Source organism: Pogoniulus pusillus, chromosome 12 (genome assembly GCF_015220805.1).
Source record: "Pogoniulus pusillus isolate bPogPus1 chromosome 12, bPogPus1.pri, whole genome shotgun sequence".
NCBI lineage: Eukaryota > Metazoa > Chordata > Aves > Piciformes > Lybiidae > Pogoniulus > Pogoniulus pusillus.
The window spans coordinates 20,187,190-20,204,219 of NC_087275.1; the positions used below are offsets into that span (position 1 = coordinate 20,187,190).

The 17,030-nt window shown below is 40.8% G+C and overlaps 1 protein-coding gene across 1 annotated transcript in view; it reads left to right on the forward strand.

Annotated features, from left to right (window-relative positions):
* Window positions 1–11,836, forward strand: part of BACE2 (beta-secretase 2) — a 53,638-nt gene extending 41,802 nt beyond the window's left edge. Inside the window, exons 7-9 of the mRNA XM_064152554.1 lie at window positions 1,190–1,339; window positions 2,505–2,673; window positions 9,629–11,836. Of these exons, the coding sequence (XP_064008624.1) occupies window positions 1,190–1,339; window positions 2,505–2,673; window positions 9,629–9,882 (573 nt within the window). The 3' untranslated portion in view covers window positions 9,883–11,836. The remainder of the gene's footprint in view (window positions 1–1,189; window positions 1,340–2,504; window positions 2,674–9,628) is intronic.
* The last annotated feature ends 5,194 nt before the right edge of the window (window positions 11,837–17,030 follow it).

Sequence of the window (17,030 nt, forward strand, 5' to 3'; positions counted from 1 at the left end):
GACACAAACAAGGAGGGGAGGGAAGGGCAAGCTAAGCTTGCTTTTGCCTCTTGCCACTTGTCCAAGTTGTCATGGTTTAAGCCTACTCAGCAACAAACCACTACACAGCCATCCCCTCTGGTGGAATGAGGAGAAGAACATACACCAAAAGGCTCTAGGGCAGAGACAAAGGCCAGGGAGGGCTCACTCACCAGTTCCAGTCATGAGTGAAAGACAGGCTCAACTTAGGGGAAGAAAATCAATTTAATTTAAACAAAACCAGTGTCGGTTTACTAATTGAATCAGAGTAAGATAGTGAGAAATACAGCTAGATCTTAACGTCTTCCCCAGACACTTTCCCTTTCTCCAGGCCCAGCTCTGCTCCTGATCTCTACCTCCTTGCTCTCACCAGCACAGGGAAATGGGAGCTGCAATTAGTTCATCCCATATTGTTTCTGCTGCTCCTTGCCCCTCACAGGGAGGATTCATCCCCTGGTGCAACATGGCATCTCTCCCACAGGAGACAATCCTCCATGGGCCTCTCTAACCAGAGTGAGTCTGTTCCACAGGTTGTAATCCTTTCAGGAACTGGTTTCTCCCAGAGTCACAGCCTTCTGTGGGTGTAGCCACCCGCTCCGAGGTGGGGGCCTCCACGGACTGCAGGTTCCACCATTAATCACTATGGGCTGCAAGGGTTCAGCCTGCCACATCACTACAGGCTGCAGGGGAGGTGTTTTGGCGCTCTCCCCACTCCTCCTTCCTTGCTGACCTTCATGTATGCATAGCTGCCTCCGGTTCCACTCCTCTCCAAAGCAAAAGAAGTTACCCAACAGGTTTTTCCTATCTTAAGTTATAGACTAGGTGCTTCCACATTGCTATTAGGCTTGGCCTTGGCCAGACATACGTCCAACTTAGAGCCAAGGAAGCTTCTGAAAGCTTCCTACAGGAGCCGCACCAATATCCCCTGCTCTAGGCACAAACCCAAACCCAACATATGAGTCATAATAGCTTATGACGCACCTTGGTTTGTGTGTTGCTTTGGTCTGTATAGAAAAGGCTCTTTGTCAGACTTGTGTTCATGTTTGAAAGGAAGTACTGAGCTGTGGTGGTGATCATTTACAAAAGTCTATCAAAACATGTGCAATTGCTGTCTGTCTATACTCTTTTTTTTTTTTCCCTCCTTATCTCTTTTTTTTTTTTCCCCCAATAGATACAAGAATTCTCTTCTGGTTTCTGGACTGGTTCACAGCTTGCATGCTGGGATAACAGTGAAAGACCCTGGTCCCTATTTCCCAAACTCTCCATCTACTTGAGGGACGAAAACTCCAGTAGATCGTTTCGGATCTCCATCCTACCACAGGTCTCAACCTTTCTTTGTTTATTCAGTTTTGCATTTAGTGTTGCTGTTGCAAAGCTCTTACTCTTCAAAACAGGACCTATTTTTAGCAATAATAGAGAACGAGTTTATTGCATGCAAGGGAGACAATTTTTTACATTAAAATTTAAAAAGCTAATTTTAAATAGGGAAAACAAACTTGTCAAACCTAAAGCAAAAAAAAAAAAGGGGGGGAAGAAAATCAGTTTCCCTCTGAGTGCAGTTCAAGTAGTTGGGAGGGACTTTTTCAATTTGTCAGGAAAAACAGGCAAGTTTTTGCTTTGTTTACAAACCTCAGCTACATTAGATGACAATACAGAATGCTTGTTTTGATCTTGTTTTGGGAAGCAAATTGATTTGGGTTTTGTGGCAATCTGAGTTGGAGCACTTGTGAATATGACAATCTTGGCAATGAGCCTATGTGATTTCTTCACCAGTTTCTGGTTGGCTTATCTTTTATTAATAGCCCATACCAGCTTTCAGAATGTAATGTGCCAGTTTTATTTTTCCTCTCTGATTTCCCATCCCAGGTTGCAATACAGACTAGTATCCTCTTAACATCACTAATACAGTCTTTCACTTCAGGGGGTGGTCAGGAGTAAAGGAAAGAATAAGCCTATTAAGGACATTTTAACTTCAAATATAGTAAAGCCTCGTGATAAGCTTTTTTCTGTATTGATCATGTGGCTTGGAAATCTTTCATCTTCCCTGAGGAGACAAAGGGTAAAATGTGACTTGAATTTATGAATCTAGAGCCTTGAAGCTGCCACTGAACACTCTCTGAACTGATTTCATCCTGATAATTTTTGTAATAATAGAATTATTCTCTAATTTGAGCTTATATCCCAAGATGTTTCTCAGCTATCCTTCCCATACAGAAAATACAGTAAAAAGCAGCTCACATTAATTTGCTGTTGACCTTCACATAGTGACTGACTGTTCAAATTTAAGGATGGAATCCAACCTTTGCATGTAAGCTTTAACCAGTTTTAAGTAATGTACAGAAATCTGCTTGCCCCAGCTTATCCTCTATTTGTAGTGAAGTTTGTATGCTGGAATATAAAAATCAAAATGTCTGAACTCCTAAGTGTGTGGTGATGGTTTTTATAGTCTGCCTTTTTTTTTTCTCCCTCTTTCTTTTAATTAATAGCTTTATATTCAACCCATCCTTGGAATAGGAGAGAACTTACAGTGCTACCGATTCGGCATCTCTTCCTCCACAAACGCTCTAGTTATTGGTGCTACAGTCATGGAAGGTTTCTATGTAATATTTGACAGAGCTCAGAAGAGAGTGGGCTTTGCAGTAAGTCCATGTGCAGGTAAGAGGAATATTGTTGAGGACTTGGTGAGTGATGAAACACCTGTTCTCTCAGAAAAACACCTTTGCCAGTTATCAGATGAGAAAAAGCATAGCTGCTTATGAGCCAATCCCAAGCTATTCAGATTTCAAGGAATGAAAGAAGAAAATCTGTACTGCAGAGAGCAGTCTTCTGGCATGAAGTAAATCAGCCTCAGCTCTGGGTATCTTAGCTGTGTTGTTCTCTCTGAGAGCATATATTCTTTGAGACATCTGTCTGTGTGCCATTTCCCCAAGAGTTACATCTCTGTTTTTAATGCAGCTTCTTCTTTATCTAGTTCCTGTTCTAATGTGCAGATGAATTAATTCTTCAACTAACCTTTCAATGTGCAGTGAAGTACTTAAACCCCACTTTTCTCTTAATGTAAATTGTGCCTTTTTACCCTCTCAGAAACACTCAGAGAAAAGCTAAGATGAAAAGGGGACTCAAATTAAGACTTGTGGTGTTTGTATTGGTTCTGAACAAATAGGTCTTTCAATGTAAGTAGAAAGCCATTAATTTTTTTTAATTAGCTGCCAAGAAAATGTGTCAACGCTCATAATGCCCCTCTGATTTTATAGTGCTGGTTAACTTTTTGTGCTTTTTTTCCTCTGGTTTCTCTGATCTCACCGTGGGTAGCTAAAACCAAAGCTTTTGGGGGTTCTTCCCCCTGCTGATGAGACATTGCTTTACCACCACAAGAACATAAAAGCGAGGGAAGGATGCAGATCAGTGTGCCAGACAGAAGTGGTCCGTGCCCTAAAATGCATTGTATCATCTGAGATTTGCATGAGAAAAGAATTATGACTGTCAGGGTTTCTTTAATCCCCAGTATTTTTGTAAGGGCAGTTAGTACTTGAGTACTTAAAGTAACCAGGTAATGGGGGGGGGGGCTGAAGAGAGGTACTAGCTATCTGAGTTGCGACTTCAGGGCATTTTAAATGCTGCTGCCTTTTTTTTTTAACCTCTCCATTGTTAATGGGTTCAAAATTGTCTTACTTGAGCTTGCTGAGAAAAACTCTGGGCATTAATGTGGGTTGCTTTATGAAGACTATTAGGAGGTACCATGCAGCGATGAAATACATGTTGTGAATGCATCTGGAAGGAAAGTGTAACTAGAAAAATACTGCACAGCAAGTTTTCCTGCCTTTCAGTCTTGTGCTTCCTAGCTGCACTTTGAGCAAGCATAGATCAGCTATGCTGCATCCATTAATGGAAAAGAGAGGGAGCATTTTGACCACATATTGACCGATGTGGTCAGCATGGAACACAAGCCAGCTGATGCTCTTCAGAACTGCTTTGACAGCTTGTCGCTGTCGGGAAAAAGAGTCAGGGAATCACAATGGCACCTTAAGAGTCAGTATTACTGCACAGAAGTGTAGAGTTTGGCCACTTTCTGTAGTTCTGTCAGCTTCATCTAGAAAGGACCTGAGCTTGCTGAATAGAAAGGAATTCTGAATTCACACGAGCTTTGACATGATCATACCCAACTGGTGCTAGAATGCATTTCCTCCATTCTTTGTCCACATTTCATGTACATGTCTGACCTAGCATCATGGGAACTTAGCTTCTTGAGAAATCAGGTGACACAAACTACTGACTGAGACAAGATACACTGATTTGTCAGAGTCTACTCACACAAGGCAGATGACATTTTGCTGGCTGTGCCAGCTATTCCAAATTCTCTTCTTCACAGCTTGTGGTTTCCATATTTAACACTACTTTCATCAGAAAAACACAACTGTGAGTGGTTAGCAGTCACTGCACTGTGAGGGATTAAGCTGCCTAACTGGCTTCCTGTGGAGGACAGCCATGTCCTCCATAGCAACTATATTAATGTAATTATTTGGACCTTTAAAGTCTGTTCATAAGCATAAATTAAATTGAATTACCGGTGGCATAAATCTTCAGAAACAGAATTATGAAAGACCATTTGGTGTGGCATTGCAGTGACCTGGGCTTTCTTGTTTACAGTAGGGTATTAACACTACATTTAAGCCCATGTTTTTGTAAGATGTTAATGGGTATGTGCTGAATACAGAAATTAGGTGAACAGCACTTAAAAGCCTTAAAATTCATTGAACTCACAAGGTTCTTTGAAATTTGGCTAGAGATGAGAGCTGGCTTATCCCACAACATTCCTTGCACCCTTTTTGTTCTCCATGATGTACTGAGAGTAAGAAGTTAGATAGATGGCTGCAGGTAGCTATTCCATTGTAGTAGAAAAAGAAATTTGCATTTTCCTCGATTTGGGAAACCCTTTAAGACTTATTCTACCTGTTACTAATTAGAAATTGTTTCAGGCTGCCTGATGGTAATTCCAGGGTTACTATATTGTTTACAGGATGACTAGGAAAGGCTTTGGATCCGGTACCTTGAGACAAAATGGACAGATCAACTAGTTAGTACCAGTGAAGTAATCTAATGATGTCTCAGCATCAAGCAAAATTATACCTCTAGTATTTTTGGAGTAAGTGAGCAAGACCTAAATATTTTTTAGGGAAGAAACACACCAAGCACTGTAATCACAACTGGCTTCTGTGCTATACTGTGATGACATTTGGGGCACTAAACTTAGAAGAACAATGAATAGCAGAGCTTCAGTCCAGAACCTTGATAACTGGAAGACTGGACAGACAAAACCTCAAGAGCTGCAGTGAACAGAAGTGTAAAGTTCTGCACCTCAAGCAGAAACCATCATGCATAGGTACAGTCTGGAAAGGGACTAAGTGAAGAGCAGCTCTGTGGAAAGAAGAACTGGAGGTTATGGTGGGCCCTGAGTTGAGTGCAAGGATGAGTGCAAGTAAAGCTACCTAACACAGGGCAGCATCCATCAGTTACATCTAGGAAGGATTGGATGGAGGGATCATGGGGACTTCATCCTCAGGGTTTTGCAGGACATGGCTGGATAAAAAGCTGCAGCTGAGCTGATTTGTTGATGGTCACAGTCCTGCTCTGAGTAGTAGGCTGGTAGGAGTAGGTGACTTCCAAGGGCCCTTTCCGAGCAGCACTTGACAGTTTTATAGAATCATACAATCAACCAAGTTGGAAGAGACCTCCAAGATCATCCAGTCCAACCTAGCACCCAGCCCCATCCTGTCAACTAGACCACGGCACTAAGTGCCTCATTCAGTCTTCTCTTGAACACCTCCAGGGACGGTGACTCCACCACCTCCCTGGACAGCCCATTCCAATGCCAATCACTCTCTCTGGGAAGAACTTCCTCCTAACGTCCAGCCTGTACTTTCCCCAGCACAAGTTGAGACTGTGTCCCCTTGTTCTGTTGCTGGTTGCCTGGCAGAAGAGACCAACCCCCACCTTGCTACAGCCGCCCTTCAGGTAGTTGTAGACAGCAGTGAGGTCACCCCTGAGCCTCCTCCAGGCTAAACACCCCCAGCTCCCTCAGCCTCTCCTCATAGGGTTTGTGTTCCAGGCCCCTCACCAGCTTTGTCACCCTTCTCTGGACACGTTCCAGCACCTCAACATCTCTCTTGAATTGAGGGGCCCAGAACAGGACACAGTTTATGTTATATTTGATCTAAGTCCAGGTTTGCTCCCTTTCTAAACCACCCAAGACGGTAAGCATTTTTCCAGCAGTGCTATTTTGAATAAAATCCCATTCATTCAAGGTCAGGAAATTATTATCAATAGCTACCACCAGATGTTCTGATAAAAATATGCCAAAATATCCCAATTCAACTAATGTGTAATATGCTAAGTGTGTGTGGCTGTTACTTTGTTAAAAGCTTGCTTGAACAATTTAGGCAAATTTCCCTTCTTTGGATTTCCTCTCCGTTTCTCTGGGGGTGGGAGAGAGTGAGGGAAAACTTTTCTTTCTTTCTTTTTTTTTAGAAGGGAAGAAAGCAGAGGCTGTGCTGCTATCAAACATTCTCAAAATGTAATTTAAAATGTCAGCCACTATGGCAACAGTTTTGTATTGCCTCTTTTTAATAGGAGTCATTATTGTACTCAAGCCAAAGAATGAATAATTAGGAACTGTTTATTTTCAAAGCTATATCCAGAGTGGAAAAACATGCTGCTTTTTATTTTAACCTCTTCCAAATACTAAATTCCTAAGTAGTAATACTTGGTGCTTTGCATTTTGCATTAGCTTGTGGCTTAGTTACGTTTTGCTACAGGACTTCATAAAGACAGTTGAAATGGTGTGAGGAGGTGAGATGTCCAGAAGAAACCATTGCAAGGTAGAAAAAGTTGAATACTGACCAAATTGCTTCTGCCACAGTGTGATGGCAGGTATAGTGTGGTGTTTTTTGTTTTTTTTTTCCAAATTCATCTAATTTATTACTTTTGATATTCAGGACTCTCACCACTCACCAGTATTTTTAATAATAGGTTCTTTGTGGTGGTCATGAAAACATTACACAAAGGAAAAACATGGAATCTAGACCCCTTAAGAAATAACTAGCAAAAATACAAACATTAAACTATTAGAACTGGGAAGAGGTCCTTGCAGTTGATTATGCAGCTTGCCCGCTAGATGGACTTGAGAAGCTCCTTTCTGCATAAGACAGAAGAGACTTGGATTTAAGTACAGAGGCTTTGAATGTTTACTCACTAAATTAATATCTCTGGATTCCTGGGGCTAACTACAGTTTCCAGACAGTACCCAAAGACTCACTGGGAGTTCTGTCAATGTGTCTTGATAGACATGGAGGCTTCCCAGGCTCTAACAGGGTGCTGGGAGAGAGGCAATCTCTGACCTGATCCTGGTTCCTCCCGACTTGGCACGGAGGCTTGCAGAGCTGCAGGCAGGATGTCTTGCTGATGTGCAGACGGGCATAATGTCGCACTGGCTAAGTGAGCCTATCACATGAAGGCACTTGATGACTATTCCCCGGCAAACTTGAAGCAAGGCAGTTGCCCAGAGTATCAGAGCACGGCAGGATGCAACGGCAATGAGGCAGAAGCACAATACAGCAAAGCACATTGTCTTTACCTGTTCATCTCTTTTTATCAGTGTAGCCTGAGACTAATGGCTCTTTGGCCACAGATCAGACAATCAGAATGGCACTTTGCCAAACTTGACCATATGAGGTAAAGTCAGGGCTTACTTTTACCCTTTTAATTGCGAGGAGAGTATGTTTGGTGTTCACCAGTGTTAGGGTGCTTGTGAGCACAGCCTCAGTTTCACCCAATCTGCTCTAACAGCACATTCCTGCTAAAGGAGTCTTCCTACACCTGCAGCTGGAGAAGGAGTTGGTTCAGATGAGTGAGCCTACAGAAAATTCTTCATTGGGGCATACTGTCTGTTTGTTAATGACAGGCTGTTTTTCTATTAGATTAGTGAATTGCTCCTTGCAGCCTACCCACCACTAGCACCAGTACCAAAGAGGAGGTGAGGGAAAGGAGCAAGGGCAAAGCAGAACTGTCCTCTTTCAGCAGCAGCCTGCAATTAAGTTGAATTAAATCCAATGAGACTTAAACATTAAAACAATGAGGTGTTGGGATATCAGAGACCGAATACCAACTGAAATCTCTCCCAGTAAGTTGCAGATAAAGCAGCCTACCTGTTCTGCATTTGTTTCTCCACAAACAAACAAAAAAAACCCAAACAACTTACAGGCCACCTTCCTGCCTCTTCAAAACCCCTCTTCCTTCTGAAGGGTACTTTATGCTAATCCCTTTAAACGTGTTTTCAGGAATCATGTCTAAGATCTGTGCAAATAACAAGATACTGTTTTCAGTAGCCAACATCACTTACAATTTGCCAAGAGAAATGAAGCAGGAAAGTTAAAACCGAGGCCTCTATATGGAATACACAAATATGTCTTAAAGTACCTGACTAGAGAAGTGAATTGCAGCTGTTTGGAAGACTTGTTAAAATGCACAACAGTACTAACTGCAGGCTCCCCGTTGCCCCAAGCAAGCTGAAAGGTATCCACCCTTCCCTGGCTAAGCACCTGCAGATACCAAATGCTCTGAATATTTTGTTGCCCCAGGCAACTCACTTGCTCTGCTTTTACAATGCTGTCCACAACTCAGGGGAACTTTGCTGCTCTTGCCATGATTACAGTGACAACCACGGTCAGCATAACCCTTTTTAGCAAATACTGGTTTAACAAGTAGTGGATGAAACAAGTAACACAGTCTGTGATGTTACCGAGATGGATGGCTGTTCAAAAATGGAGCTACTGAGGCACCCTTTAATGCTTCTTGCCTTAGCTTTGTCATCTCCACTTTTCAAGGACTTGGTTAGTTCTTCCCCATCCAACAGCACTGCTGTCTCATGTCCCAGCTTCTCACTCTTGACATTTCCCTTTGTCTCCATCAAATTTCTGCTTTTCTGGACAGCTGTCACCCAGCTTTCCTGACTCACTTCCCCTTCTGAATTTTCACCTCCACTCACAAGACTATCTGTGCTGCTTTCCCTCCTGCACCTTGTGTTCAGGCTACAAATCCTTCAAGGTATCTGTGAAGCTAATGAACCTGCATGTTGCTGCCTAAAACCCTGGCAAGCACAGAAGATGTAAGACTCATCTGAGGTGCTCTTCCAGTTCTTGCAAGTGCCAGAAACAAACAAAAACTGCCCAAGCCCTGACTTGCTCCAATATAGGTTCTGTAAGATTTTTAATCTTTGTTAAACTGACATTTCTTAAAGGTTAGTCCAGAGAGAAATGGTGATCCAGTGGCTTGGGCTTTAACTAGGGCAGTGGAGGACCTGATTTAAATGTCTGTTCTCTCATTGGCAGCCTGTACAGATGTGGGAGTGTCACTGTCTCCTTATGCTTTAGATTCCCATTTTATGAACAAGGAGTAATAGCATTTTTTTACAATGAGAAATACAGTAAAATAACAGCATGTCAAGATGTATGATGATGGAGGGAAAAAGATGTATAGGTACTTAGGCTCGATGTTTTCTTATTTGCTTTTAAATGATGTTTGTAGACTTAATGTTTTTCTTTCTGTAATTCCTCAGAAGTTGATGGCTCTCCAGTATCTGAGATTGAAGGCCCTTTCACAACAGCAGATGTTGCAAGCAACTGTGTTTCTAGCATTTCTTTCCATGAACCAGTGTTGTGGATTGCTTCTTATGCTCTCATGAGCCTGTGTGGAATTATCCTCCTTGTACTGATCATCCTGCTCCTTATTCCACCACGGTGTCAGCATCGCTACACTGACAACGACGTGGTCAATGATGAATCCTCCTTAGTGCGTCATCGATGGAAATGAGAAACTTGATCATGAAACCTGGGACTTAGAATGAAGAACAACATCTTTTGCCAAGGGGAAGAAGCCAATGCCTCAGTCCTTTCCATGTTCATTGCAAATTGCTGTTAAAATCCCACCGAATATCCTGCGTCATAACTTTTTCAAGCTTTATTTTCTAACACTGATTCCGAACCAAAGCGCTGTTAACCACCTCTGAAGTGCTACGGTACTGGATTTGCTACTGCAATACAATTGAGCCTTTATGCTCTTAATAATACCTTCATAAAAAAAAAATAAACAAAACCCAGCACCAGAAAAAAAAAAAGAAAAACCCCACACCATTATGTTCTTCCACTGTCTGAGCAAAGGTGTTCATTCTCCTTTCAACAAAAAAAAAACCAAGGAGCTGTCAGTATTTTCTAATTAATTAAGCCCTAACTGTAGAAAAGGACAAAAAAAGAAAAAGAAAAACAACTTAATAACCTTTCTAATTAATTGCATTAAATGGATACTGCTTTCTGTTTACATCAGTTCATTCTGAAACTACTTATGGTGCAGGGGAGGGAGAAATATCAGAGTTAAGCAGCAGAGAAAACAATTCAGGTCAAAAAGAAGTGTTGGTTTGTGGTATTTTTTTTTTTCCCCTCAAGATATCACTGCTGCCACTTGAGAGGGTTACCTTTCCTGAATGTTGTTACAAAGCAGTTTGAGGTGGTGAAACCTGGGAAATTAACTTGCTCAGCCTTAGTGTAAAACAAGACTACCTCTCTTAATTGATGGGGGTGCTACCACTGGTAAGCATGTGGCTTAGAACTGGTCTTGAAGCACAAGACACTCCATGTGACCAAATGGAACTCCTTGCTTCAATACGGTGGATTTTATAAAGACTAATAGGTCACAACTTTCCAATTGGGTACAAAAAAAAAGAGCTTTTCAGTTTTCTCCCTAATGTGGAGGTTTGTGAGGTTTGTTGGGGTTTTTGAGGATGGCTGATAGTTAGAACAGCAGGTCTTGCATATATATGTACAGATGATAGAGCTAAGGTCCATGTTCTGCTGTGCCATTTGGTACTTCTAGTGAGCATGTAACAAAATGTAAGCAACAAAACAGACTGTTTTGTTTTTTTCCCTGAGCTCAGCAACCCTAGAAGTTCAAGGGAAAAGTATCTGTCTTGATGGATAGACTGTGAAGTGAAAACCTTAATGCTGATTTGTTGTCCAACTTGAACAGCAGTTGGAGGTGTTTTGTTTGGCTTCACTGGTGCGTCAGTCAAACGAAAGGTGTGTGTACTTGCCAGTGGAAAATAAACGTGGAACGACTGAAAACAATAGTGGGAGAGAACAGGGAAGAACATATTTAACCAGACCTCCATTGCACAAACAGAGATCTTAATGCTGAGGTCAGAACGTGATATTTTCTTTGCACACAGTACAGGTTCTCAGTGAGCACTGCAGGACATCCATCACTTTTCAATACCACTGGCATAGCAGGTTTGAGAGATAAACAATACAAGGTTGATGGGTTCAGTGATACCTATCAGTTATTTGTTTTTCTTTAAAAAGGAAAAAGAAATCCTTTACATTTCTATAGTAAAGCAGTCTGCAGTTTGCATATCTGTATGCCAAACAAGGAGATGAAAAAAAAGAAGGAAGCTTAGTGCTGAAACTCCCAGTACCTTGTCTAGAAAATGTTCTGCTTATTATCCTTTCACATAGCTTTCTGATTCACTCTGCCTCTGCATCTAACTCCGCATGGAATAAGCAATGATTTTTTCCCCCCCTTTTTTTTTTCCCCAGGAATGGTGCTTTTACAGAGGTGCACCTGATGTGTGTGAAAATAAAGCATTGTTGGGTCTTTTTTAAACTAACTTGTGTATTTCACTTTGTAACTGGAAGTGCCTACGGTTTCCTTTTGCTTTTTAATTCTTGCACTTTCCAATTTCTTGGCTGAATAAATAATTGGTGTTGTGATCCAACATCTGAGATTTATTTATCTTGGAATTAGAAGTTGGAAATACGAGGATTTTTTTTTTTAATTTACCTCCTACTTTTTCTGCCTCTTAGTTTTTAAGAGGAGAAAAATTATTAATTATAAGGAATGTAAGAAACTACAGTGCTTCGGTAGCTTTGGTGCTTTCTCCATGTTATGTTTTCCTAAGTCTCCCTCTTACTGTCTTAACATTTTGAGTACATATTATAACAAGAAGTAGTTCCCTGAAAAGATAAATGATGTTTCCAGTTCTGTGATTGGGCTTTGTATTGTCCTTCTGGGTCTGGTTTTCCAAGCTGTATTCCTTCTTCTACAGCAAGGTAATGTAAGTAATGCTTCTGTCATGAGTTTCAAATACAGTGTGAGTGATAGATGAAGTGGTAAACAGTAAGCCCTTTTTCAGCTCTGAAAGTAATAACACCTGAATGCTCTTCAAATGTTTCTCAGCTGCTTCCCTGTCCTCAGCCCCTCCCATTTCCCTACCACAGAGTTTTGGGATGAAATTTATTGGCTGGTATGCTTTCAAATGATAAGCAAGGTTTCTTGTGGTGCTTAGGGATATGATTTAAGGTGAATCTTGTAGAGTAAGGTTGGACTTGGTCATCCTGAGGGTCTTATTCAAACTGGATGTTTCTGTGATTCCTCTGAGTTGGCTAATGAAGTCTTTTTAATGTGAGAGATTTCATATAGAAGCCTTTTTCAGTTTTATCTTTTCACTTTGATTGTCATTGGTCAAGACATTTTAATACAAGCACTTGAATTGCAGGAGCAATAATCACATATGTATTATATTCAACATATTAGCTCAATGTGTTCTTGAGTTTTCATGATGCCCTTGCCACTAAAATTTGGTTTATAATAGAAATGCTGTTAGCAACATCTGCTAGCAGCACAAACTTCAGCTTGTAAATTGATACTTACACTGGCAGATATTCAGGTGACTATTGCTTTGTTGCTCAGGCAACAAGAAGAGCAATAGAAACTCTTGAGGGTTCATTTTTAGCCTACAGCACATTAAGAAAAATAATGCTTTTGCACATTTTTCTGTGGAAGATGAAAGACAGTGACAGACTACAGTGTTACCAAGTGTGTGTTACTAGTCATCTCTTTCTCTGATATTTTATTTGTAAAGGAGAGTGCTGTTAAGTATTTTAAGCTCCTGTTAACTTCAGAGATAGGATTAAACTGTACCTAAAAAAAGAAAAAAAAATCCCAAAACAAAAAATAAAGGGAGAGTGTGGGGGGGCAGGATGTGTGTCTGAAAAGCAGAGCTCTGAATAAAGATGGTGCCTGAAAATACTCCTTATTATGGAATGCAGGATGCTCCAAGCAATTCCTTGTGCACACACTGATATTTCTTGCCAAGCCAGCATTCTAGTAATGTGAATGTACTATCATGTTCCATGAAAATGCCAGCAAGTCATGTTTTGCTGGATGCAGCCCTTTAGATAATTGATGCTGTCAGTGCAATCGTTAGGGATTTGAAGATGTGTGATTTGAGTTCAAGTAGCTAAACCTGAGCTTAGGCATGGGAATATGTTAGTTCTATCCTACTGCCTTCACAAGCTTTGGAAATATTATCATGGGCTTTTTAGCTCAATTCAAATGTTGAAGAAAACTGATGGATTTTAATAAGCCTTTTCTCAGGTCCTATAAAAGAAATTAGGTAGAGAGGGGATTGTTCTGCTTTTAAGGTGAAAGAGGTTGTATTTAGCGTTTAGATGCTGGATCAACGTGAATGCACTGTACCGAGGCAGTGCAGCCTCCCTCAGCTCTGCTGCTGTGCAGGTTAACTAGTGGTAATCACAGAGCTGTTTGGTTTAGTATCTCTTGTTAATCTATCAGTTGCTTACAGCATTTAACATGCTGTCAGCTAAAATGAACCTGTGGGTATTATACTTAGCTACTTGCTGTGTATGGATGACCCTATTGTGTAGTAAACTTTAAACACGAAAATACTAACAAGGGCTGCTTAACACAGCACCTTTTCAAGAGAGAGAGCCCCTTACATTTTCTGATATTGCAGGATGATCACGCTGCTGAAAGCTGCTTTTTTGATGTCTGTAGATGTTTCCAACAGCTGGGTTGTTTGGTTGTCATATCCTCATCTCAGACATGAGCATGATGAATGGGGCTGGTACAACGACCTGTGGAAGTGAAAGTAAAGCAAATTATGGAAAGAGATAGAAGTAAACTACACTTCATCTAAAAAAAAAAAAAAAAGAGCATAACAAATTGACCCTTTAAAAAAACAAGATCTGTACATTTTATCATGACATTAATTCCTGTAAAACTTGACTCTCTGATTGATAAATTGTTTGCTTCTGGATGATGGAAGTTCTTGCTGCTGTTGAGAGAAGTGAGGACAGGTGGGCAATGGGATACAAACAATCTTCTGAGACAGTCAGATTTTCTGGCTTCTCAGGCCTAAATAGACATTAGGTCAGGCTTGTGAGTAGTCCAGAGTCATGGTAATAGCTCTTCAGTAATGTTACCTGAACCCCTGCCTGAGATGGATCCATAATGCAAAAGCCACTGCTATGACTGCTACAACAGAAAGGTTACAGGGAGTTGAAGCTGGCTGGTGATACGAAATGTGAAGACACCAAACAATTGAGTTTTCTGCCAGACTACCAGATCAATGCTGAGGCTCTTTGGCAGAACAGAATTAGATGCAAATGCTGACAAGTGGATATAAATGTAATGACAGTCAGTCACTTGGCTTTTTTTGTAAGGGTTCACTTGGCTGAGTATTTTGAAAGCCAATGTACTGTAATGCCTATTGCTGCTACTGGGAATTACCCAGAGGTGAAAAAAAGTGCACAATCACCTTTGAGTAGAATCATTGACCAGTTTTTGAATGTTCCCTTCTCCATAAAAAAATTGCAGTAGTCTGTTTGCAGGGAAAAAAAAACCCAGCAAAAAACCAACACTTTAAAACATGCCAACATCAGTGACTGTACAGTTGTAATGTAAAATGGCTTGTGTTTGGTTGGGTGGGTATTCTCCTTTTCACTGTATCTAGGCTTTGGCTGGATCATTCTAGTTGGGTGGTTTTTGAAACGCTGGAAATTTAGATTAGACTATGAAGGCTTATGCAGAATTTGTTTTAAGCTACCCAAAAAGTAAAACACAGGTGATTTTCAGCATTTAAAAGGAACAGCCCTCAGTAAATGTTCCCTCATGCTTTTAAACTGATGGTAATAGCTTAAAATCAAGGAAATTTAGTATAGCTCCTGTCCTACTAATTTGCTAGCTGTAAAGCTTCTGATTTTTCTGATTTTTAGCCTCCTTACTCCACCCACACACCCCACACCCCCCCCCAGAAAAAAGAAATCCTAATTTCTGAAGATCTCTATATCTGAATTTCTGCCTTCTGTCCAAAGATGTTTTTCTTGGGTGTCCACTCACAGACTTATTTTAAAGTAGTCTGTATGGCTTTAGAAATTAACTCAAGGCTGAAAATATCTTAGTATTAGAACTAAAACCTCGTCAATGTTAGCAGTCCTGCATGTTTTGACCTCTTTCACTTCCCACTTGGAAATACTTAACCACTTGGTCTTCCTCACTGGTCCTGTATGTTCTCTGTTTTCTCTGTCCTTACAAAATGAAGGTATGGAGAGGAGGACCACAAGGAGCTGTGCAAGTTAGTGCCATTCCTTACGCAGGTGACATCCCCTTCTTGAAGGCCTTGCCATTTGTCCTACCACCAGTTGTACTGGGCCCTTACTGTCTGTTGATTCTTCTTGCTGACTGAGACACTTCTGCTTCTTTCAGAGCTGAGCAACAAGCCTGCTCTGACTTTACAGCAATGTGTGCTTAAGCAAAATATTTGAATGAACTACCTTGTTTGTAACCACCTTCTCACCACATCCCTCTTTGAAGAGGGGCATTTTCAGAGTGCTGTATCAAACCTGCAAAGGTTATGTTTGCTCCTGTGTTCTTAGGAATTCTATAGATGAATGTTTAAGTGCTGTGATTGCAATGTCACTATCCTTTGGAAAGTTCTGGGGGGGAGAAAGAGAACTCAAAAGTCACATTGAAGTGGTACTGAAAAGACAACTGGCAATTTTGTGTTAGCAGCAAGGCATGGACTACTGCAGTATGTCCTGGAAAAACTGCTTTGCTAGCCAATGCTCTATGTGTGCATAAACTGTACAAGATCGAGTGTCTAAGATTTATCTGAAATGGGCAGTTCACATTTTTATTGACAATTTCAGATAGACATGCAAAAATCTTCAATTCTTTAACATTACATAACTGTTATTTGATAGTTAATAAAGAAGTGTGGAAAGGTCTTAATTTTTAAGGAGATGATTCCATCTTGTAGAGGCATTTCTTCACCTGATTTTTAATGTTGGTTTTTTTTCATAGTGCTTTTAACATTGAGTGAGAGGAAAAAAATGAAATCAACACTTTGTAAACAGGGGCATAGTCTCTTTAATTCAGTCTTCAGGTGATGTTAGGATGTCTGTCCCACTTACTGTCAAGCCTCATTACTGAATTTTCCAGAAACTGATACTTTGTACTTCCAGGTCTTGCCATTTTCAGATAAATGCTGTGTGGGGGAAAAAAAAAATCAAATTTTATGCTGCTTAAAATAAATGATTAATTCTTTCAACCTATTCTGTGGGTCTTTTTAAATCCTGTTAAGATGAACTTCAAAGCCGATAAATTATATCCATTCAAATTCTTCCTAGTACTTTGTGACTTTCAGTTCTGACTTCTGGCTTTAGCTCTGAAAAGAAAGGAGAACTGCTTTAGCTCTCATCTGAAGCTAGAGCACGGAGGGACAGAGGCAGTCAAGCTTAGATTTAAGGTGATTTTTTCCTACTTATGCCCAAATAACTGAGATGATATTGCTTCAACTTCTTTCCTCAGTTCATTTGGGTATTGACAGAAATCAAGCACAGAAAACATCAATTAGAGAAGATGAAGCTGCTGATCACTTGGGATGGATGAATTCTAAGAATATTTTCGACAGATGCTCCCTACTGCGCTAAACTATGAAACAAGAAGTTCTACAATCTGAGTTAACTATCCGTGTCCCTAAGACAGCCGGCAGCTCTGGTTCTCACCTCGGGAGAGCCCAGAGGTGGTGGTTACTGTGCTTTGTGGTTTGTACCCCGGGAGGTGGCGCACATGGTTTGGTTTTCAAATGGAGTTTTGCGCTTGAAGCA